Source organism: Cydia amplana, chromosome 25, assembly GCF_948474715.1.
Source record: "Cydia amplana chromosome 25, ilCydAmpl1.1, whole genome shotgun sequence".
Classification (NCBI taxonomy): Eukaryota; Metazoa; Arthropoda; class Insecta; order Lepidoptera; family Tortricidae; genus Cydia; species Cydia amplana.
Window position 1 is genome coordinate 7,543,746 of NC_086093.1, and position 24,065 is coordinate 7,567,810.

The 24,065-nt window shown below is 41.0% G+C and overlaps 1 protein-coding gene across 1 annotated transcript in view; it reads right to left on the bottom strand.

Annotated features, from left to right (window-relative positions):
* Positions 1 to 7,428: 7,428 nt before the first annotated feature.
* The window catches only part of LOC134659628 (uncharacterized), a 30,820-nt gene continuing 14,183 nt past the window's right edge, over positions 7,429 to 24,065 (bottom strand). The window contains exons 3-11 of the mRNA XM_063515310.1: positions 21,305 to 21,387; positions 20,470 to 20,598; positions 14,318 to 14,751; positions 13,587 to 13,738; positions 12,907 to 13,034; positions 11,697 to 12,149; positions 10,134 to 10,274; positions 8,913 to 9,053; positions 7,429 to 7,609 (exon numbers count right to left, since the gene is read on the bottom strand). Of these exons, the coding sequence (XP_063371380.1) occupies positions 7,476 to 7,609; positions 8,913 to 9,053; positions 10,134 to 10,274; positions 11,697 to 12,149; positions 12,907 to 13,034; positions 13,587 to 13,738; positions 14,318 to 14,751; positions 20,470 to 20,598; positions 21,305 to 21,387 (1,795 nt within the window). The 3' untranslated portion in view covers positions 7,429 to 7,475. The remainder of the gene's footprint in view (positions 7,610 to 8,912; positions 9,054 to 10,133; positions 10,275 to 11,696; positions 12,150 to 12,906; positions 13,035 to 13,586; positions 13,739 to 14,317; positions 14,752 to 20,469; positions 20,599 to 21,304; positions 21,388 to 24,065) is intronic.

A 24,065-nucleotide genomic window follows, 5' to 3' on the forward strand; every position in this document is an offset into this window, starting at 1 on the left:
CATCCGAATCGTCTTGATGAGTACTTGGGAGAGCAGTACCCAAGATAGAACTGATGCTTAACCCTGGATGTACCTAGTGGAACTCAGGTTTGGTAAAACCTACTATTTTGGTATTAATTACTTTTTGGCAGTAATTTGGTTTACGACAGGATAAGGACAGGACACGTATAGGGGTGCCATATAAAAATTATTTTGTGCTTTTCAGTGGGTTGGTTTTTTGAAGGCTTTTTTTTTAAGAAATTATATTACGTTATTTTGTTTTGGTTTTATTTATTTTATTTACTTATTTTATTTTTTTACTTTTTAGTGATAAGTACTTCAGTTATTTTAGGTTTTGGGCTAAAATACTAGTTTGTTAGGCTCTCCACTTAGTTTTAGTGTAATTCAGTAGGTATCTATTAAGTTATTTTGTTTTGGTTTTCTTTTTGTTTATTTTTAATTCGTTATTCTTTTTTATTTATTTTATTTTATTTTTTACTTCTTAGTGATAGGTACTTCATTTACTTCAGGTTTTGGGCTAAAATAATAGTTTGTTAAGCTCTCCATTTAGTTTTGGGCTAGTAAGTAACTACCTACTAATGTTGGTGATGGCCTAACTCGATGATAATCGCGACAAAACACAATATGACATTTCGGTGCAAAACGATTTGTATATACATATATTGCTCCCACTCCCACTGCCACTCCCACTTCCAGTCCCAGTCCCACTCCCACTCCCATTCCCAGTCCCAGTCCGAGTCCGACTCCCACTCTCACTATTTTATCTAAATCGGTTTCAGCAACTTAAATTTGTTGGTAGGTATACCGATAGCATCGCCACCTACCGGGTCCGATTGGTTTTTCAAACCTTCTCCAGACTGTAACAAACACTTTTCTGGAAACCGCAGGCGGTTTGAAAAAAGTTGATCGACCCACCTAGTGGAACTCTGCAACATAGGCACACGACGACAAGTCGGTTAACCAAAACAAAGTGTGCCTATGTTGCACCAAACCTGAGCTCCACTAGGTATAGCCAGGGTTCAGCATCAGCTGTATCTTAGGTACTGCTCTCCCAAGTGCTCATCAAGATGTGACGGATGACTAAAATAGCGTGGGCCTATGTTGCACCAAACCTGAGTTCCATTAGGTACAGCTAGGGTTCAGCATCAGCTTTATCTTGGGTACTGCTCTCCCAAGTACTCATCAAGATGTGACGGATGACCAAAATAACGTGGGCCTATGTTGCATCAAACCTGAGTTCCACTAGGTACAGCCAGGGTTCAGCATGAGCTCTATCTTGGGTACTGCTCTCTCAAGTGCTCGTCAAGATGTGACGGATGACCAAAATAGCGTGGGCCTATGTTGCAACAAACCTGAGTTCCACTAGGTACAGCCAGGGTTCAGCATCAGCTCTTTTTCGGGTACTGCTCTCCCAAGTGCTCATCAAGATGTGACGGATGACCAAAATATCGTGGGCCTATGTTGCAACAAACCTGAGTTCCACTAGGTACAGCCAGGGTTCAGCATCAGCTTTATTTCGGGTACTGCTCTCCCAAGTGCTCATCAAGATATGACGGATGATCAAAATAGCGTTGGCCTATGTTGCACCAAACCTGAGTTCCACTAGGTACAGCCAGGATTCAGCATCAGCTCTATAATGGGTATTGCTCTCCCAAGTGCTCATCAAGATGCGACGAATGCCCAAAATAGCGTGGGCCTATGTTGTACCAAACCTGAGTTCCACTAGGTACAGCCAGGGTTCAGCACCAGCTCTATCTTGGCTACTGCTCTCCCAAGTGCTCATCAAGATATGACGGATGACCAACACAGCGTGGGCCTATGTTGCAACAAACCTGAGTTCCACTAGGTACAGCAAGGGTACAGCAACAGCTCTATTTTGGGTACTGCTCTCCCAAGTACTCATCAAGACGAGTCGGTTAACCAAAACAAAGTGTGCCTATGTTGCACCAAACCTGAGCTCCACTAGGTATAGCCAGGGTTCAGCATCAGCTGTATCTTAGGTACTGCTCTCCCAAGTGCTCATCAAGATGTGACGGATGACCAAAATAGCGTGGGCCTATGTTGCACCAAACCTGAGTTCCATTAGGTACAGCTAGGGTTCAGCATCAGCTTTATCTTGGGTACTGCTCTCCCAAGTACTCATCAAGATGTGACGGATGACCAAAATAACGTGGGCCTATGTTGCATCAAACCTGAGTTCCACTAGGTACAGCCAGGGTTCAGCATCAGCTCTATCTTGGGTACTGCTCTCTCAAGTGCTCGTCAAGATGTGACGGATGACCAAAATAGCGTGGGCCTATGTTGCAACAAACCTGAGTTCCACTAGGTACAGCCAGGGTTCAGCATCAGCTCTTTTTCGGGTACTGCTCTCCCAAGTGCTCATCAAGATGTGACGGATGACCAAAATATCGTGGGCCTATGTTGCAACAAACCTGAGTTCCACTAGGTACAGCCAGGGTTCAGCATCAGCTTTATTTCGGGTACTGCTCTCCCAAGTGCTCATCAAGATATGACGGATGATCAAAATAGCGTTGGCCTATGTTGCACCAAACCTGAGTTCCACTAGGTACAGCCAGGATTCAGCATCAGCTCTATAATGGGTATTGCTCTCCCAAGTGCTCATCAAGATGCGACGAATGCCCAAAATAGCGTGGGCCTATGTTGTACCAAACCTGAGTTCCACTAGGTACAGCCAGGGTTCAGCATCAGCTCTATCTTGGGTACTGCTCTCTCAAGTGCTCATCAAGATGTGACGGATGACCAAAATAGCGTGGGCCTGTGTTGCAATAAACCTGAGTTCCACTAGGTACAGCCAGGGTTCAGCATCAGCTCTATTTCGGGTACTGCTGTCCCAAGTGCTCATCAAAATAAGACGGATGATCAAAATAGCGTTGGCCTATGTTGCACCAAACCTGAGTTCCACTAGGTACAGCCAGGGTTCAGCATCAGCTCTATCTTGGGTACTGCTCTCCCAAGTGCTCATCAAGATGTGATGGATGACCAAAATAGCTTGGGCCTATGTTGCACCAAACCTGAGTTCCACTAGGTACAGCCAGGGTACAGGATCAGCTCTATCTTGGGTACTGCTCTCCCAAGTGTTCATCAAGAGTTGACGGATGACCAAAATAGCGTGGGCCTATGTTGCACCAAACCTGAGTTCCACTAGATACATCCTGAGTTCCACTAGGTACATCCAGGGTTCAGCATCAGCTCTATCTTGGGTAGGTACTGCTCTCCCAAGTTCTCATCAAGGCGTGTCGGATGACCAAAACAGCCTGCCTATGTTGCACCAAACCTGAGTTCCACTAGGAACAGCCAGGGTTCAGCATCAGCTCAGATCTATGTATAACCTTCTCCAGAATGTAACAAACACTTTTCTGAAAACCGCATCAAAATCGGTTCAGTCAAACGCGAGATAATCGCGAACAAATAAATATACATACATACGGGTCAAACTGAGAACCTCCTTTTTTTTGAAAGCGGTTAATGAGTAGTTAGTAGGATTTATTAAATAGTGGCCTTGAAAATCTTTTGGGGGTTGAGAGGGATTATATCGAGAACAATTTTATTCAGTTTGTGGCTTGAAACATCGTAGCCAGGTTGTGAAAGACAAATCTCATGCGTTGAAGAATACCTAATTAACAAATGATTAACCGTCCCTACTGCTATCTTTTGTTTGCTGCATAATGTTCTTAGCTAATGTAGAATATATAACCACCAATATACAAATCCACGCGTAAGAAGTCGCGGGCAACAGCTAGTCATATATAAAATACCGGTGAACGGCGTCAACTTTCGGTTTTGGCATCGTAGGTTTTTTTATTCTAAGTTAGATTCGTAATCAGTAGCAATAGGTATATTATTTGCAACGGGAGTTATTGATAACATCAGCACGTGTCTACGACTAAAGCGCCGTGACGATGCGCTCGACCCGAGAAAAGCACAAACAATCACAACTCTTTGCCATTGAAAATTGAACCGTATTTCAACAAGAGCGGCTTCGATCATTTAGAAGCGCGCGAAAGCCGCTCACATCAAACCGCCGTCGCCGACGATCGCTCGGATTCGAAGTAATATGTGTTTTATGAACAAGGTAGACGGTTTAAATTAGCACGCTTATATGCTGAAAGGGCTTCCCTTATATAAGGCTATAAGGGTAGCCCTTATAAGCCATATGCGGAGCGGATGATAAGAGTTTTGTAAGGGTATTGGGCTACCGATTACTCAAATGGGCTAGCTTTATATAAGGGTTTTAAAGGCTTAATGAAAGGGTATCGTCTGGCAAAGGGTATGGTGAGTTAAGCCTTATGCAATACCCTTACAAAACCCTCTATAAGGGATAGCGGGCGGGTCCCTGATCGTACAACGTTTTACGGTACATATGGCCCTTAAAATTTTCGACGTAATGTGGTTATTACAGTACAGGGTGTCGTAATGGACATATGTACTGAAAAACATGTTTATATTTTCACAGTACGTAATTTATCTACCAAAGTATTTCAAGTATAGTATGCACTGCAAAAAACTTTCCAAAAATATATTTTTGGTAAAAGGTTAGAGTCAGGCAAAGCTTCTCTGTCGCAATTTCATAGAAGTGTGACGTTTATTATGACACTTACACACTCTGCAGACTTAGCTTAGCCTATCGGGTTTGACATTGAGATATTTGATGACTGATGACATACTTGCTATGGAATGATAGTTTAATAAGGGCGCGTTAAACATATGCTTACAAAACTATTGTAAACGCACCTTTAGTATTGCGTAAAAAAATAAAAAAAAATTTTAGGGAGAGTATCAGACACAATGGAATATAAATGTGGCAGGTACGATATATAATGCATTAATATAACTGAAAATTCATTGTTAACATTTTCTGTTCAGTAGAGCTAATATGGTCAGTTTTTTATCATTTACCATCATGCCTGTCACGTTCTAACAAGTATATAAGTGCGAAAGTGACGCATGACATGACAACTGACAAATATGCAGCCTTGCTAAATATGGCTAAAAAAACTTGACGTTGGCAAAGTGCCCAGGCCGCAAAAGCCATTCTCACAATCTTTTTTTTTTAAAGAAATCTTAAGTTAACACGCTTATCACAAACAACACAGCCACATTGTGGCACTTTTTATGGCGTTCATTTTTTTCTAACATTTGTAATTACTAATTAAAATAATTGTATTACTCCACTATTCAACTTTTGCTTAGAATACAACTACATGTTCATTTATTAAAATTGTGTCAGGCGTGTCTCACTCCGCGATTTCGTCGCTTTGCTACAGGTAGCTAAAAGTACATCCGTTCCACACCAATTTTGGTGGCTAGCCATAAGCCGCGCGTGGCGCTGTCGCCACCTAGCGGCCATATCTGTGCTGATCGTAACAGACGCGTTTTGTTAGAGAGCGAGTCTTCTGTACCTAGTCCTAGTACTATTATTTATTCTGTGATAGTGGTCTACACGATTTTACAATATATTAGCGACCCGCCCCGGCTTCGCACGGGTAACACAAAACCTTAACAAAGTATACACCTAAACCTTCCTCAAGAATCACTCTATTGATAGAACACCGTGTGAAAATCCGTTCAGTAGTTTTTGAGTTTATCGCGATCATACATACACACAGACAGACGCGGGCGGGCGGGGGACTTCGTGTTATAAGGTGTAGTGATATATAATTTAAGTTAAAGTTTTTTTTTGGCGTGTTCAATTAGTATTTGGCCGTTTCAGAACTATTGCCCAGTAGATGGCGTTACTGTCCGCACTTTTCCGAAGCTACAAGTACCTATAAGGCGTCATAAGAATGCAGCAGCGGCTAGACTACTTGCAGTCCTTGTGGTCTCCCTGCGCATAACATGTATCGAAACTATCAAAGTATCAAGATGTGTATTGCCTAAGGTATGTCCATTTACTCTTTGGGTATGTCTGAAGTAAGGTCAGTTCAGCTATTGCCCCATTGCCCATTGCATTGCTATTGCATTGCTAGATGGCCCCATTTTTCTAAAGCTGCGAGTATGATCGCTTTGAGCTCCGTGTAAAGAAAGCAGTTGCGGCTAGCACGTTGGTTTGTCATGGACATACAGGGTGGATTTTCTTTTTGGGTCAGTGAGGGCAGCTACCAGATCCCGTGCTGCTACGAGAAAACGGTCTAAGAAGACCTTCCCTCGATTTCAAATTAATGAAGATTGGCTTTTACAGATTTTGGAAAAAACATACAGGGTGCGAGAAAAAGGTAATTTTTGACAAACTTTTTTTTTGATGCCAATCGATCCCATTCCTATTAAGGATCAAAAGCTTGTATGGAACCAAAAAAAAAATTCCGGCTAGAAAAGCCACAAATCGAGGAAAACTTTTCCCATACAATTTGTATGAAAATGAAAACTTTTATTTTTCACATGCTATTTTTGTATGCCAATCGATTCCATTCCTATCCAGTATCAATAGTTTCTTTGGGGTCAACTTACGGTAATGTACTAAAAAGCCACAAATTAAAGAAAACTTTTTCCATACATTTACTATGGAGAACATGTGAAATTTAATTCACATTTTTCTATCTGGCCAATCAGTCCTGTTACATTTAAGGACCATAATACTGTATGAAGACATTGCTGTAGGACTGATGGGCGAGATAGAAAATTGAGAATAATATTTCACATTTTCCCCATAGTAAATGTATGGAAAAAGTTTTTATTAATTTGTGGCTTTTTAGTACATTACCGTAAGTTGACCCCTAGGAAACTATTGATACTGGATAGGAATGGAATCGATTGGCATACAAAAACAGCATGTGAAAAATAAAAGTTTTCATTTTCATACAAATTGTATGGGAAAAGTTTTCCTCGATTAGTGGCTTTTCTAGCCGGAAATTTTTTTTTGGTTCCATACAAGCTTTTGATCCTTAATAGGAATGGGATCGATTGGCATCAAAAAAAAAGTTTGTCAAAAATGACCTTTTTCTCGCACCCTGTATGTTTTTTCCAAAATCTGTAAAAGCCAATCTTCATTAATTTGAAATCGAGGGAAGGTCTTCTTAGACCGTTTTCTCGTAGCAGTACGGGATCTGGTAGCTGCCCTCACTGACCCAAAAAGAAAATCCACCCTGTATATAGCATGCTAAACCATAGAGAAATAAGTAAGACAAGAGTGCTCACTCCATACATCAGTTCAGACTATTAATTTCAGTATCTACATCTAGCATCGAGTAGCGGAACTATCAGTACTGCTATTTGACAATAGATGTAGCACCGACCGGACAGTCTTATCTCAACAGCATAAGACTTTCCGGTCGGTGCTACATCTATTGTCAAGTAGCAGTACTGATAGTTCCGCTACTCGATGCTAGATGCTAATAGTCTTTTTGGTACTAAAACTGATGTATGGAGTGAGCACTCTATGTATTTTTTTCTCTATGGCTAAACATAATGCAACCGCCGAAATGTAGACGTTTAGTTCAGCTATTCGCCGCTAGATGGCGTTACTTCCCGCATTTTTCTAAGGCGGCGTGTATGAGCGCTTTGAGTTCCGTGTAAAGAATACAGTGTCGGCTCGAGGGCTTGCATATTTCGCGGTGGTCCACGGAAACGCCGCACAACGCGCCTATACCGGCATCTGAAAAAAAAAACAATTAATTTACTATGAACGTCTATCAACCATATGTATTTGTCTCTATTTATCACAAGACTGACCTATTTTTGATCAATTTGTGCTTTATTGTTGTGAAATATCATATTTTTCTAAAATCATACCATGTTTAATCTTTTCACGTTTAACCATACAATCCATACTAATATTATAAATGCGAAAGTGTGTCTGTCCGTCTGTCTGTCTGTTACCTCTTCACGCTTAAACCGCTGAACCGATTTAGTTGAAATTTGGTATGAAAGTAGTTTAAGTCCCGGGGAAGGACATAGGATACTTTTTATCTCAGAACTCACCCCTTAAGGGGGTGGAAATTTGTATGGGCAATAAATAACCGCTGAACCGATTTAGTTGAAATTTAGTATGGAGATAGTTTGAGTCCCGGGGAAGGACATAGGGTAGTTTTTAACCCAAAAATCTCCCTTTAAGGGGGTACGTGAAAAGGGGGGTGGAAGTTTGTATGGGGAATCGTTAAAAAGCAGATTGGGTAAAAATAAGCTTCCCAAATTACTAACTCCACGCAGACGAAATCGCGGGCAAAAGCTAGTAAGAAATAAGGTGTCTTGGATGGGTGGAACTTGCCCTTAGTTTTATCCAAGCAACTCGCTGCCAGACGGACGGAGGGATACCAGAGATTTTGCAATACAATTCCAATTGTGGTCCTTCCATAAAAAGAACTTGGATCATTCAATGCGCAAAGCTTTTGGAAATGATCATACCGAGATTATCCTAACATTTTTAACTAGTCCACACAGAGAAGACATCCTCCAGACTGAGCATAGTAGCGCTAGCCCCTCTTCCACAAAATATACGGTAGTTTTACTCCATTTTCGAGTCAAAGTGTCTTTGTGTGACGTCCGTGTCTTGGAACGGACCAATCACGGCACGGGACTCGCTCACCTCGTCCCCCGCACCCCAGTATTATTGGCAGCATCGGTTTCATTAAATAATTGCTCTAAACTCCGTCTAGAGGATTCCTAGTCTATGCTAGTCCATTTAGTCGCCATCTAGCGTCGAGTAACGGAATTATCAGTACTGCTACTCGACAATAGATGTCGCGACGAACGGAAAGTTACACACGACACAAGCGTTCATAGTAGGCGTTACTAGCGAGCTGTGGAGTAAAGATCGGTTTTCCTAGGATAGCGGTGCCGTCATATAGCGGCCGTCTTCATACTAAATAATACGGCTAAATATGGATGTCGTAGTATTTGTATGGAGACGGCCGCTATATGACGGCACCGCTTTCGGAGGAAACCAAAGCTTAACTCACCAGCAGAGTCGGTGCTCACTATCCTGAGCCACAGCACGGCCATGAGTGTTCTGGTAGTCTCCACCAGACTCCGCACCAGCGGCGGAGAGCGCGCCGCCGCGCTCAGCCAGCGCGCGTGCAGCCCCGTCACTAGCGAACAATCTGTGGATACAAAATTACATATTTTGACACAATACTAGGGAATGACATGGCAAACTATGCTGGCGCCATCTGCTTAATACCAGGGATCGGATACCGGTATTTTTTGTATGGGAACGGAAACGGTATTTTTTCGTTCTTTGCTAATTACTTCATTTCTAATTGGGCAATCTAATAATACGAAGTCGTAACCTAAAAACACAACTGAGTCCTACATTTCGAGTATAAAATAATTCGTAAAATATGGTTATTTCTAAGTTTTTGCAAAAAACCGGTTCCGATCCCTGCTTAATACTTCGACCGGCCAATCCAATTAGAGTGACAGAGAAAGATGCCCACAATTTGCGAACTATACTAACTGGTTATAGCCTACCTTCTCCCAGGTGCACTGGTGGCTTAGCGGTAAGAGCATGCGACTTGCAATCCGAAGGTCGCGTGTTCAAACCCAGGCCAAATCATTTGATATTTACCAGTCCCTATTCGCTGAAGGAAAACATCGTGAGGAAACCGGGCTAATCCCAATAAGGACTTTATTAGTCCCTCTGGGTTGGAAGGTCAGATGGCAGTCGCTTTCGTAAAAAAAAACAACGGTTGCACTCCGGGAGTGCCGATAGAAGTGAAAACTCACCTCACTATGTTACCGACGCCCGGTAACACGATACATACGTTTAGCGGAGGTATTCTATTTATTTATTATATATTATTATCATTCTCAAATAAGATCACACTTTTTCATTGACATGTTTATTTACATACTGCCATGACAACGTCAAGTTATTTGAACATAGGTAAAGAGTCTTGAAAAGGAGTCCACAACATAAATGTCAAATAACATTGAGTTTTTCTTTATTGATTTAAATGCCATCTAAATTATGAGTGGCCACCTTACGCCCCTTACGGTCCTTACGCTGTCTAGAGTTTATCATTTTTTCCCCACCTCAAAAAGTGCCCAGCGCCGCTAAAGAAGTTTCCACTTCAACTAGTGCCCACGCCAATTACTGGGATTAGTTGCCAAGCGGACCCCAGGCTCCCATGAGCCGTGGCAAATGCCGAGACAACGTGAGGAAGATGATGATAGCCTACCTTGTCCCATTTCCAGCAGCTCGATGGAGCGCGCCGTTAAGGGAGTCTTGATGTCGGCGAGCGGGGAGCCCCGGTGAGGCACCGAGTAGAACATGAAACCAGAGCTCAGGGTCCATAGTTGAGCACGCTTCGACAGGTCTTCTAGTAAACAAATAATTTTTGGTCTGTGGCGTAGCGTGAACTAATCTAGCCGTGGGCGAAATCGCATCTGCAGGGCCCTTTTCTTTCACTATGACCGAAGGGGCCTCGCGCGAGGCCCCTCTTGGGCGACGGCCCACTTCGCCCACGCCCAGCTACGCCACTGTTTTTGGTAAAGCTTTTATCGCTGACTGTACTTTTTTTCCAGCAACTAATACTCATCGAGACAATTCTAAAAACCCAAAGCACAGTTAGGTTGCGATGTTTTATCACAGAGTGCCTATGACCACCTCCTGTCTCCATCATCAGATCAGCTCGATGGTGCCATAATATTGCATTGTCACCCGACTTACATATGTATGCAAATTTGCAGCTTACATATGTATGCAAATATGGTCAAATTCAACTTGCAAGATTTGACTCGTAGTTAGGATTGGTACAATGCAAGTTAAATAAAAGCTTGTAAAATTAATATTAAACATGGTTGTACGAACATGCGCGTTGTTTTTTATATGTTAAACCATCTGGACACATTCAATATATTTTTAGGAACATGTTACATGATGTTCTGTACTTTTTACAGGTTTCAGAAACGAGATATGATAGGCCTACTAACGCCATCTCTGTGCTCATAGGTGAATTATATATGTATGAGTTGACAAAATCACATTAATCTATATCTATACATTTGCTACGTTTTAGTAAAAATACAAGTGTTACGAAATGCGTGTAGTCATCATTTTAAGGCTCCAGGAACACTGTTACACTACGATTAAGATTAAACGTTGGGTACTAGTAACGCCATCTTATGAAGGTGCAATGAACTATAGGTCATTTGCCTAGTTTAAACCATAGAGAAATAATTAAGACAAGAGTGCTCACTCCATACATCAGTTCAGACTATTAATTTCAGTGTCTACATCTAGCATCGAGTAGCGGAACTATCAGTACTGCTATTTGACAATAGATGTAGCACCGACCGGAAAGTCTTATCTCAACAGCATAAGACTTTCCGGTCGGTGCTACATCTATTGTCAAGTAGCAGTACTGATAGTTCCGCTACTCGATGCTAGATGCTAATAGTCTTTTTGGTACTAAAACTGATGTATGGAGTGAGCACTCTATGTATTTTTTTCTCTATGGTTTAAACCATGTATAAACTGAAGGCTATCTAATTTACATTAGTCTTGATTTGCACATTCGTTATGTTTACATAAAAAAGTAGTCAACACATTACACAAGGTTTAGGAATTTTAAAGCTACTGGAAAAATAAAATATCGCCAATGTTTACATGGATATCGAGGAATACTAGCGCCATCTAGTAGGCACCATGTGAACTAAACATAGCTTTGATGTATTTGGGAAAGTTCGCGTTACAATTTCAAGTAATTATTTTTAGACAAATGATTTAACATTATGCTTACCTTTTCTGTTTGATGACCCTGGTCTATTCCCATCCTTCGCTTGTCTCAAATCACAAGAACTTTCACTAGCTGAGCTATCATCATATATATCATTCTCATCATATCTCAATTCTAAATTATTCTTACAATTATCACTTATATTGCTGGAATTATCATCATTATTTATATTATATTCTATGCTTTCTTCATAAACTTGTTCATGTTCTGTTTTACCCGTATCATCTAAATGTATTTCCTTTACACCCATTTCATCCTTACCCTTATTTTCTTCGATCATCATATCATCATCATCATTATCATCATTATCATCATGATCATTATTGTCAATATTGCTGTCAGCTTTGTGATTCATTTCGTTGTCTTTATCGTATTCGTCGCAGTTTTGTTTTTTGTACACATTATCATTAATTTCTCCACTTTTATTTCCATGTAATTCGATATAGGCTTCGTAAGCTGAAATTAAGGTAAAATTATGTTTTAGTAAAGCGTGTTTTTCAATTTTTGTAATAAAAAATGTCAGCCGAGTCGGCCTAGCCACGGTGACAATCGCTTTCCCTTCGCCATCGAATTGTTTTGTGTCAATTGTGTCTCTCTATCACTCTTCCAGGCAACAATCGACAACAAGCCCTGCTAAAGGAAGCAAACAAAATTGCCTCAAACCCAAAGCTGCCCGTTTACTCTGAATTTTTCTGTCCGCCCAGGCTACGCTTAAAATCCCGGCATCCACCTTACAATACGGCACAGGAACTTAAAGAGAGCAGCTTTAACATCAAGAATAAATGGAGAGAGGACTGGACTGCCAACTCGCCCAGGGCATCCCATCCTATTCATTCATACGATCCCACCCACAAACCGCAAGGTTTTTCGGCTCCGAGACGGGAATGGTGCCAACTAATTAGACTCCGCACTGAAAGCGGGCGATGCGGAGAATTTATGTTTAAGTGTGGGTGGCGAGATACTCCGAAGTGCGACTGCGGAGCACCTGTACAGTCCATTTCCCACATTGTCCACGAGTGCCCAAAAAGAAAGTACCCAGGAGATCCTCTGGACTTACTTAAGTTAAGCGGAAACGCAGCCCACTGGGTGAAGAACCTAGATATTAATTTGTAAAGAAAGCGACTATGAATTTTATTAATGCCATACGACTAAATAAATAAAACTCTTCCATATTAGTGTGACAGCGACAGTATAGACTAACACTTTAAATTACCTTCACAGTATATCTGCTTGATGAACAACCCCCCCTTGGAGTGTCCCACCCACACGATGGGTCGCCGCCCCACCCCTAGTGCCAGCAGCTGTGCGATCATCTGCTCTGCTCGCTCGTGCAGGTGTAGCCTGAAATCAGAGTCCATTTTCTTTTCAGAACATTTTTAATTTGACTCATGAGTCTATAATCATTGCTGAGCTAAGGCTTCCCTCTCTTTCTTCCGTTCATCTCTATTACTTATATGAAAATATTAGACAAATCTTTTTGAAGAACGTCAATTATTCGTCACTACGTTAATTATTCGTTACAAAAAGAGAAAATTAGAAATACATATTCAACCATTTCAAGGGATGCATCTGAAAAGCCCGCTGACAGTGACACAGACAATTGAACTTGGCCTTCTATACTTGGATTGCAAATGATATGGCACATTCTGCAATCTTATCAAACTACTTAGTAATGATAAAATGAAGGTTATGAATGACTCTAGTACTTAATGATAGAGATCATTAATGACAAAGATCTTACTGGTGCTATTGAGAGTGGTAATACCCAATAATCAGTAGGTAATCCAGAGAGGTACAAGTGAGGAATGGAGGCAATAATGGATATGATCCTGGCGTGAAAGTAAACCACCATCCGGCATCGAGAAAGAATGACTGTTAAAGATGATGACATACCGCTTGCACTGCTTGATCCACAGAGGTCTCCACAGATGAGGGTCGCTGGTGTAGTTGATGGATATGACCCTAGCGTGGGGGTAGTCCTCCTTGATCCAGTCCCGGGGCCAGCACGCGGAGTAGCACTCATCACAAATGCAGCCACAACCCACCTAAACAGTCTTCAGTTGAAATTATAATTATATTCTATACACCTTCATGAATATGTTTGAAAATTTTTCGGAAAGCAGGTTTTATGCCGTTTCAGCATTCAGCCGATAATTTTGTAAGAACAGTCTTTAATACTTCTGAAATTGCTATGGAGACGATTGCTCTGATGATATTCCATGGCTGGATAAAAATTCGTGTCAAAGCAAAACTTGACCAATTAATATTGCAGAAATATCATCATACGAACGATAGAATCTGGTAGAGTTGCTAAGGATGCTACTGGGATAGAATAGACACAAGCGAAAATAAGAGATATTTATGAATAATTTTTTTTTGAGAAGCGCTGGCTGGACGTCGTGATAACGGACATGAAAGAGAACAATCTCACACCTGAGGATGCCGAAGATGGGCGAAGTGGAGAAGACTGAGCAGGAAAGCGGACCCTGGCGCTAGGCCGGGAAACGCTAGGTTGAAGAAGAAAATTTATGAAGAATTTCATGTAGCCAAGCGTCTAGAAACGTATTGTAAAATGATAAGCTTGAAGATGTTAAAGATTATAAAACTGAAACTAGACAACTTACCTCACACCGTGTCTCCTCCGCTCGACACCTACAATTATCATTCCCCTTCTTCTCAACTTTCAAATTCTCCATATTAAACAAGTCCCTCACAAACTTCGCTTGAGCATCATAATTATCAACAACCTCACACTGGTCCCCGTCTTTATAAAACTTCTCAGTTATGAACACTTCATCATCCGTAATCCTCTTCTTATAATATTCATCTATGTTTGTAAATGTGATTTCTTTATCGTTGAAATTGAGTATATTTTCGTTTTCTAGTTTGATACTGTTCTTAATACTTTCAATTTTGTTTGCATCTTCATTAAATGCGTCTTTTGCTTTGTTACAATCACAGGCTGGGATGGAGCTGGGTCGTCTGAGGGATATCTTGTTTGGTTCTATTTTGTATTTGGACCTCCACTCTCCTTGTCTCCAGGTGTTTCCCAGGGAACCTGGAAAACGCAAGCAATCCATCGATTAGGAATAGGAAATATTTAACATTTGTATTCTCTATTTTCTTAATTATTCCTTTTGTGCATCTTTGTAGTGTTTTAATACGTAGCTTTACGTGTTATCTGTCGTGGCATCACCGAATGAGCCCTACCATAGAGAAAAAAATACATAGAGTGCTCACTCCATACATCAATTTTAGTACCAAAAAGACTATTAGCATCTAGCATCGAGTAGTGGAACTATCAGTACTGCTACATCTATTGTCAAGTAGCAGTACTGATAGTTCCGCTACTCGATGCTAGATGTAGACACTGAAATTAATAGTCTGAACTGATGTATGGAGTGAGCACTCTTGTCTTACTATATTTCTCTATGGCCCTACGGAAAACCAGCGCTGGCTTTATAACTAGCTTTATGCTGAGTTGGCTCCATTTCGTGATGCACACTTATTGATTCCTTCTTTTCTTGCTGTTGTTGTTGTCTGTACATGTCCGTACATGTTTTGTGATAGTCAATATAAAAATATTTGATCTTTATCTAACAAAATACGAATACTAAAAGACAGCGTATTGTTTTTCAAATTTGACTCTGGCATTGATACCTATTCAACATTTAATGAGCATATATTGCACTCTAGGGGGCATTTTGCGGGAAACGTCAGTATACTGATACGCAGTCAAAAATAAATGTTCTTAATTAAGCAAATTGGGCAGAGGATCTTTAAGACTAATTTCAAAATCCCTCTTAGTGTGTGTGACCACAGCTCCGGTACCGCTACGGAGGTATATAGGCAGGGCCGTCTTTAAACTATGCTGGGGCCCCTGCATGGGCACATAAGAATTTGGGGCCCTTTTGGAAAGTAAAGAAAGCTAATTAAACTAACATTTATTATGGGTAATCAAATATACTGTTATTGTTTGTGCTTGGGGGCCCCCTGAGGATGGGGGCCCTGGGCACGGGCCCCGTGTGCCCTTATGGTAAAGACGGTACTGGGTATAGGTAGGTATAGCCTAGATCTATCGTCACGTGAAGATATTATTAAACTGCCGTAACTCCGGCGGCATGTACCAATATAACAGCGACATCCGGCGATTTGCTTTGTGATCTGTCCGGCACGGACAATGCGATGCGACAATCGCTAGGTATACGTGGCTGCTAACATGATCTAAATAAATTATATTTCGATACCTACTAAATTGTACGCTTACCCTACCCTACTATTCAATATACTGTATGCTAATGACCTGTAGTGGAAATTACCTATATTCTACGCAAAAGAAATGCGTCAATTCAAATTTGGCGGAATGTCGGTCCATTTCATTCCTTACGTACTGGCAACAGTTACAATTAAGTTGTTTTTAAAATTGTATGATCGTTATATATTTGACTTCATTGACACTTTTTCTGTTTCGTTGCTGTTGCTAGTGTTGCTTAAACATTATCAATTTATCATTATTGACACGAATACTATACCAAACTTTTAGTCACAGGCTTAAATGCTTAATTTCTGATAATTATAATATTATACTATAGCGACCCGGCCGACTTCGCACGGGTTACACAAAACCTTCAAATTATACACCTAAACCTTCCTCAAGAATCACTCTATTGATAGGTGAAAATCCTTTCAGTAATAGTTTTCGAGTTTATCGCGAACATACATACACACAAACAGACAGACGTGGCGGGGGCGGTGGACATTGTTTTATAAGGTGTAGTGATTTGCAATGCTGATAGTTTATATTATGGTCTTTATTTTACTATAAAATTGGGTGTTACAAACTACTAAACTTTATATGTAGGTATATTTAAAACTACTTATAATAAAATTTAAAACGGAACTAATCTAAATTAAAATATGTACAATTGTACATCTATAAATAAGGCCCCCGCGGCCGCAGCATTGTGCCAAAGATGCTGGCAGCATTCCCTCGCTGAATGGCAATACTTATGCGCTCCGATAGAAGCTGCCAGCTCTCCGGCCACATGCTGATAGTAGTTTATAGTAGGTTAGGTTAGTTACCTGATCATAAATTTCAATTCAACGCATTGTAACTTAGTACCTGATATTGTATTGTAGAATAGATTAGCTTCAAGTATGGAGTAACATAATGAACTAAACGCAGGTTATAAGTCAGCCATTGTGATGAAACAATGCTGAATTGTCTTGACTTCCGCGACCCGCATCTAACTGGTTAAGGCGAGGTAAGGCACGATGATTTGTGGTATATTCTATTTGATTTGACACTTGATATAGGTATTGATCCATCTGATAGACGCTAAGGCCAATGATGATGATGATGATGTACCTATATCTTCGCCTAGCACCCATAGCAGTAGAAGACACTCCTGACTTCAGGCAAACTCGGCTCCGTCCGGCTCAGCATTGCTCCGAGCAATTATTAGGGCGGACACAACTTGACGTCCCGACACCGTGACGACAGATAAGATAATGATTTGAATTTTGACAACCCTAATTAGCCGAAAGGGATAGTGCCATAAGTTAGAAAGGGATATCATGATTCGACCCTGAATCGCTGTCAAACTTCGGTTTTGTAGGAAGTGTCCTTTCTGTACGGTAGTACAAGCTTTGCTTAGTTTGGGGCTAGGTTGATCTGTGTAAGGAAGGTATAAGGTGTTCCCTAATATTTATTTACAACTAGCTTTTGCCCGCGACTTCGTCTGCGTGAAATTAGTGACAGCAGCTAAAGTAAGTATAGCGCCTGGATAATACTAATAGCAATCATTCAATTTGCGCATTGCATACTTCAATTATTAGGCAATTCATTAACTTTTTCAACTCCACCCCCCTTTGCACTCTCTTCAGGGATGATTTTCGACATAAAAACTACGAGGGCTGTTTGATAAGTACCCGTTTATGAAAAAAATAATGAGTTGTTTTTGTTTATATGCATTTATTTTTCTTCATAGTCTCCTTTTAACTCTGATACACTTGTTCCACCTATATTCAAGCTTCAATAAACCATCCAAAAAGTATGATTTCGGAAAGTCATTAAAATAGGCCTCTGTGGCGGCAATGACTTCGTCATTTGATCCAAATCGCTTACCACCGAGCCATTTTTTCAGGTTGGGAAACAAAAATAAATCGCATGGGGTCAAATCTGGAAAATACGGGGGGTAAGGCAATAGGGGGTAGCGTAATTGTGTTAATTTAGCCATCACAACTCTAGACGAATGAGCTGGTGCGTTGTCGTGATGAGACAGTACTTTTTTATTTTTTAAATGGGGTCGTTTGTCCTTCAACCCAGCGTCAAATTATCCAATGAATTGGCAAAGTACTGCCATGTTATCGTTTTCCCCTTTTCTAAGAACTCAATATGTATAATACCCTGCGAATCCCAAAAAACGGTCGCCATGACCTTTCCAGCCGATGGAACGATTTTTGCTATCTTTCGCGCAGGTTCACCCGGTAAAATCCACTGCTTCGACTGCCCTTTCATTTCCGGGGGGTAGTGGTGACCCACGTTTCGTCTACGGTCACGAAACGACGCAGAAACTCCTTCGGGTTACGTTTGAACACGGCCAAACACTGCTCCGAAGTAGTCAGTCGGTTCCGTTTTTGCTCCTCCGTGAGTAAACGCGGCACCCACCTCGCCGATACTGTCTTCATACCCAATTTTTCTTCTAATATGTTTTGTACCCGCTCGATTGGAACATTTACAGCATCAACGATTTCTCGAAGTTCAATTCGGCGGTCGGCTAAAACGATATTTTCAATTTTCTTAACCATATCGTCTGTAGTCACCTCAATTGGGCGGCCTGGGCGATCCTCATCAAAGACGGTTGTTCTCCCCCGCTTAAACTCGTTAAACCAGTATCTGACGGTTGTCATAGAAGGAGCACATTCATGGTAAACCGCTTGCATTCTTACTTTTATTTCATCACATGTTTTTCCTTCCAAAAACAAGAATCTAATTACAGACCGATACTGCTCTTTCTCCATTTTCACAATTTTAAGTTCACGCTTTCACTGAATCGCTGTCAAATGAGAAAAAAACAAAAGAATGCTGTTTTTTTTTAAATTTTCCCACCTCTGAAAAATGGCTTAAAACGATTGTATACATATTTTCGGCCCGTGATATTAATACATTTGGAAAACGGGTACTTATCAAACAGCCCTCGTATATCCTATGTCCTTCCTCGGAACTCAAACTATCTCTATGCCAAATTTCTATTAATTCCGTTTAGCGGTTTAAGCTTGAAGAGATGACAAACAGACAGAAAGACACACTTTCGCATTTATAATATTGAAATGAAATGAAAATCGTTATTTTTGGCAACTATTGGCCCATAGATAAATACCTTAAAACTAGTATATATATTATTATAAAATATATCTTAAGACTAAATAATCTTTAATAGAAAAAAACCGACTTCTCTAACTACTAGCCTGGACCCACTTAACGGCGCTTATACTTTATTTGGTAATATGTATACATTTTATGGTAATCATAGTGGTTTGTTTAGTTTAGGTATCATAGTGGTTTTCCGGATCAATGTCCGGGTCCGTGTCCGGATCCGGGTCCGAGTCCGAGTACGGGTCCGAGTCCGAATACGGGTCCGAGTTCCGAGTCCGGCCGAGGCGGGCCCAGTCCAAGTCAAAATCGAAATTCAGAATCACAAAACGTGTACTATGCGTCGTTGAAGAGTTCTGTTCTGATCATCATCAGCAGTTCCGCTTCATCAAATGCCACAGTTTGTAATGTAAATGCTTGATTTTCTGATGAAAATATATAAAATTATATACGTATGCCTTTAAGATTTGAGGAGTTCCCTCAATTCCTCATGGATCCCATGTTCAGGACTTGAGATTGACATAAATGTGCCTAAAAACCTAACTTGCTTAACAAACATAACGAAAAGGACAAATCGCCAAATGCGAGCTATGCGTCGTTGAAGAGTTCCGTTATGATCATCATCAGCAGTTCCACTGCATCAAATGCGACAGTTTTTAATGAAAATGCTTAATTTTTTGATGAAAATACAAAAATCTCTATATGCATGCCTTTAAGATTTGAGGAGTTCCCTCGATTCCTCATGGATCCCATCATCAGAACTCGAGCTTGACAAAAATGTGGCTTAAAAACTTAACTTGCTTAACAAACATAACGAAGAGGACAAATCGTCAAACGTGTACTATGCGTCGTTGAAGAGTTCCGTTCTGATCATCATCAGCAGTTCCACTTCATCAAATGTCACTTTTTTAAATGTATATGCTTGATTTATTGATAAAAACACAAAAATCACTATATGTATGCCTTTAAGATTTGAGGAGTTCCCTCGATTCCTCATGGATCCCATCATCAGAACTGGGTTTTGACAAAAACGGGACCAATCTGTATACATATACATACAATCAAAAAAAAAATTTCAAAATCGGTCCAGTAATGACGGAGATATGGAGTAACAAACATAAAAAAAATAAAAAATAAAAAAAAACATACAACCGAATTGATAACCTCCTCCTTTTAGATTTGGAAGTCGGTTAAAAACACACAATTATGGCTGCAATGCAGTTCGCAACCCCGCAGTGTCAGGGAGCCGGCCGCGGAACCGCCGGAACTTGACACTCTTCGGCCAAAACTCCTTTGGTGAAGGTCGCTAGGTGTTCAGTCGGAACCCGCTCACCACAAAATAATTAAAATTCACAGTGTGTCGAGATATTAGTATGGAAGTATGGATGTAATGGTACTGACCATACAGTCCGTGTACGAAGATGACGTCAACCTTGGGTGTCGCAGGTTGATGGAGCACCACACACTCAACTTTGGGCTCCGGGTGCAGGTGCTCCTTGCCCGCGGGCCGCGGCTTTGAGTACTTTGGAGCTGGAAACATAAAAACATAAGCACAGAATATTTGTGACATCCCATGGGTAAATGCCTTAGGGCTGATTTAGACGGCGCGCGAACACGTATACGATTTTAGTTACATTGCGGACCATTGAGGTTACGTCAATTCAGCCGACTGATCAAATGACGCAATGTAATGAAACTCGCATGCGAGTTCTCGCACCGTCTAAATGAGCCCTTATGGCGGTTGGCGCTTATTCGTATTGGAGCGTCGTGAATAACATTGTAATCGCCAGCCGCCATAAGGTACCTTTTCTCGTGGAACCACTATACCCCAGGAGCCCCTGGGGTATAGTGCCAAAGACACTGGCAGCATTCCCTCGCTGAATCGCAACGCTTATGGAAGCTGCCAGCTCTTTTGCCAATTCATCATGACAGTCATCATCAGTGACATCTACAGTACAGTATTTGGCTTCCCCTGACCTGCTGCTGAAACTTCTCATCTGGGGCTATACCGCGAAAATCGAAGTTCGCAAGTTGCGGGAATTTTTCTCTTTCACTCTAATTACACCTTCATTGGAGTAGAGTCTATGCGGAAAGAGAAGAGTCGGGACCCAATACATTCCACGAGTCTTCTCTTTCCGCACAGACTCTAAAAGAGAAAGATCCCCGCAATTTGCGATTTTCGGTTTTCGCGGTAGCCCCTCTACATCAAAGATCATACTCTCGCGTTGTCTGTTACCTGTGATCTGTGGTAGTGGGTTGGTCAACAGACGATACAACATGGCGGATGCCGTACTCCACAGGCAGGACACGCACCATCGTCTGAAACAAATATACCTATTATTTATTTCAATTTTTTAGGGTTCCGTACCTCAAAAGAAAAAAACGGAACCCTTATAGCAGCGGTCGCCATGGCCACGGCCGCATGCGGCCCGTGAACCTGTCACTTGTGGCCCGCGAGCCTCCCTGGCTATTTCGTATGTAATATTGACAAACGACAATGTCTAGTCTAGTCATAAATATTAACTAAGTGCGGCCCGCTTCAACTTCGTTACCTACTATGTGGAACTTGGCTGCTAAAAGGTTGCCGACCGCTGCCTTATAGGATCACTCGTGCGTCTGTCTATCTGTCCGACCATTCCCCACCCCCTTTATCTCCGAAAGTACTAGGTCTAAAATTTTGAAAAAAATACGTAAATCACCGCTACGGAACGGACGCCTGCTCGCGCTTGCGCCACCTAGCGGTCATATCTGTCGTAATAGCGTTTTGTTAGAGAGTGAACCTTCTGTACCTAGTACTATTATTTATTCTGTGCTCTAGACACGTCACGTAGATTTGCGTGAATCATTTTGAATATTACTTTTAATACTTTCGACATTCGCTTCCGCTTTAAAGACAAATGATATATAAGTCGACAAAATTATACAAGCAGTCGCCCAAACACAGTTAATTCGATCTAGAAAACAAAACTCGACTTATTCGTGCGAAAACGTAAGTTTGTAACTAGAGATATTTCTGTACTCCAACTGAACAATTGTGTGATTTTTGTAGAAGTCACCTAGGCAGTGATTGTATACCTACCTATATTTAAATTAGTATAATTACTAATTAGTAGGTATGTTAATACATAAGCAAACTCATTTTTCAAACACAATTAGCCTGCAATATAGATTAGAAGTCTGTATTTGACCTTAAAACTTAGGTCAGGGTCCCAAGTGTATTAATTCGCGTCCCGCCGTCATCCCACTATAGAATACCGGCCTAGTGCGAGTCGGACACGCGCACGAAGGGTTCCGTACCATTACACAACGGACTGACGGACAGCGGAGTCTTAGTAGGTATAAGGGTCCCGTTTTTACCCTTTGGGTACGGAACCCTAAAAACACAGGATCAGGTTTCAAGTTGAAACGTAAACCTTCGCTCTCGCTCGGTCAACTAAAATTAGCACAACAAGTGGTACTTAACGATATCAGCAAATCTGTGCCCACTCGAGTAATATGGACAATTTGCAGCGCTTCCTCGCAATAACGAGCAATTGAACCAATTGGTAATATTACGCAAAACTCTGCGTAGGGGTCGCCACTACCACATTCCGTCACAATCTAAGGGTCTACCGGAAACGAGAGAGTCGAAATTTTGTTATCTAACCTTGCATAGTCTAGCGATAAAGAGGCAGATAGCTGAGTTTCGATTATCGCGTTTCCTGGTAGGCCCTTTGTAAACAAACCGCCTTGATGTTGATGTAGGTATCAATGTCATATTTGATTGTCTGTGAAAACTTGTCAAAAAACAGTTTAAGGTACAGGATGTATAAGTTACTCTATGGTATACTTTGGTCACTAGTGCTGCACTCTGGCAGCAAAACATTGCAGTAATACTCCCTATTCTGAGGGTTGGATATGTAGGTCAAACTAAACAACTTTTATTATGGGGCTAATTCCGATATTGCGAAAAAAAATCTGCCGTCTCATAGGTAGGTACATTTCGGTAAATCAGAGTCAAGGTCTTCTTCTTGTAGAAGAGCTGTTTTTTTCGCGATTTCGGGGTTGCAATATCGGTCCTAATCGACGGACGAAATCGGCAAGCCAAATTGGCGTTTGCGTCCGCACGGCCTGATTTGATCGGACAATTGGCGAATAATTGTCCCGTGTGGACAGGGCTTTATGCAGTGTGGGCGGTAATGCAGTTAACCGACCGCATCGCGTAGGGTTTCAAGACCTTGACCGTGCGCGTGTCCAACTTGTATTGTATGTTGTAAGGATATGTTTACATGTTATGTTGAGTTTATGTTTATTTGTGACGTTGGACCGGCCAAGTGCGAGTCGGACTCGCGCATGAATGGTTCCGTACCATTGCGCAAAAAATATTTATTTTATTCTGTTTTTACTATTTGTTGTCATAGCGGCAACAGAACATCATCTGTGAAAATTTCAACTATCTAGCTGTCACGGTTCATGAGATACAGCCTGGTGACAGACAGACAGGACAGTAGGGTCTTAGTAATAGGGTCCCATTTTTACCCTTAAGGTATGGAACCCTAATAAAAATGGAATATACACAAATAGATATTGTATTAAGGTCGCCCGGTCACGTTAGATATAGAGTCGAGTTTGACACAGTGCATTTTTAGTTACCAGTATTTTAATACTGTATGATGTATTCATATTTGTACAATTTAGGTAAATGTCTAATGGTCAATCTATTATTGACTTAATGTACGAAAGGTATAAAACATATTTTACCTAACTAATTGAGACTTGTAAATTTTGAATAAGAAGTTAAGACTAAAAAGTGACCCCAAAGGCAGCTGAACTAGATGGTGTTTCACGGTGCTTTGCTTTGTGATAATTTATTTCAAAATTTCGGTATTTATCCCGTTAATGATTAAGTCTGGCTGGACCGATTTAGTAAATTGCTATTATGTTTGAAATCGAATAACTTTTAGAAAATTATTATAACTCTCTGTTGTGTATTTGTTATTTCTATTAATTCTACTACT